Raw genomic sequence first — 496 nt, forward strand, 5'->3', positions numbered from 1 at the left:
CGCCCGAGGGCGGCCGCCCTCCCGGCGGGGCCTGCGGCCCGGAGGCGATCCCACCGCTTCGGAGCCGGCCCGGGGCAGCGCCACGGACGGACGGACGCCTCCCGCGCCGCTCCCCAGAGAAGGGGCCGGCGGGCCAAGGCTCCACCGCTCCCCCCGTTACCTCTCCTCTTCTTCGCCTGGGCGGCCTCCCCCGGCAGCGGCCCGACCCAGCGCTCCTCCTCATCCTCCTCGTCTGCTGCCGCCGCCGCCGCCACCTCCTTCTCCTCACGGCCGCCCGCCGTCTCCAGCTGCTTTCGCTTACGCTCCCAGTCGGCCGACGCCATGCTGCCGAACATCACTTCCCAGCGACGCGTCCCGCCCGCGCTACGTCTCGTTGCCGGGCGCTTCAAACGTGACGTCACGGGGCGCAGCTAGTCAGCGTCGAGCGCGCGCAGTGGAAGACGCGGGCAGAGCCGAGCCGAGCCGAGCCGAACCGCACCGCTATGGTAAGGGGCGG

At 74.6% G+C, this 496-nt stretch overlaps 3 protein-coding genes across 5 annotated transcripts in view; 1 reads left to right on the forward strand and 2 right to left on the reverse strand.

Annotated features, from left to right (window-relative positions):
• The window catches only part of PPWD1 (peptidylprolyl isomerase domain and WD repeat containing 1), a 16,429-nt gene extending 16,184 nt beyond the window's left edge, over positions 1 to 245 (reverse strand). Inside the window, exon 1 of one of the 2 annotated variants that reach the window (XR_775196.1) lies at positions 161 to 245. The gene's annotated coding sequence lies outside the window, so the exon portion shown is untranslated. The remainder of the gene's footprint in view (positions 1 to 160) is intronic. The other variant, XM_010580529.1, reaches the window with a different exon arrangement.
• Positions 1 to 345, reverse strand: part of LOC104839959 — a 775-nt gene extending 430 nt beyond the window's left edge. The window contains exon 1 of the mRNA XM_010580589.1: positions 18 to 345. Coding sequence (XP_010578891.1) covers positions 18 to 335 — 318 coding nt within the window. The 5' untranslated portion in view covers positions 336 to 345. The remainder of the gene's footprint in view (positions 1 to 17) is intronic.
• A 43-nt stretch (positions 346 to 388) lies between these two features.
• Positions 389 to 496, forward strand: part of CENPK (centromere protein K) — a 23,426-nt gene continuing 23,318 nt past the window's right edge. For both annotated transcript variants that reach the window (XM_010580527.1, XM_010580528.1), the window contains exon 1: positions 389 to 485. In XM_010580527.1, coding sequence (XP_010578829.1) covers positions 483 to 485 — 3 coding nt within the window. In that variant the 5' untranslated portion in view covers positions 389 to 482. The remainder of the gene's footprint in view (positions 486 to 496) is intronic.

The sequence above is a fragment of the Haliaeetus leucocephalus genome, unplaced genomic scaffold, assembly GCF_000737465.1.
Source record: "Haliaeetus leucocephalus isolate CR32 unplaced genomic scaffold, Haliaeetus_leucocephalus-4.0 Scaffold722, whole genome shotgun sequence".
NCBI classification, from domain to species: Eukaryota; Metazoa; Chordata; class Aves; order Accipitriformes; family Accipitridae; genus Haliaeetus; species Haliaeetus leucocephalus.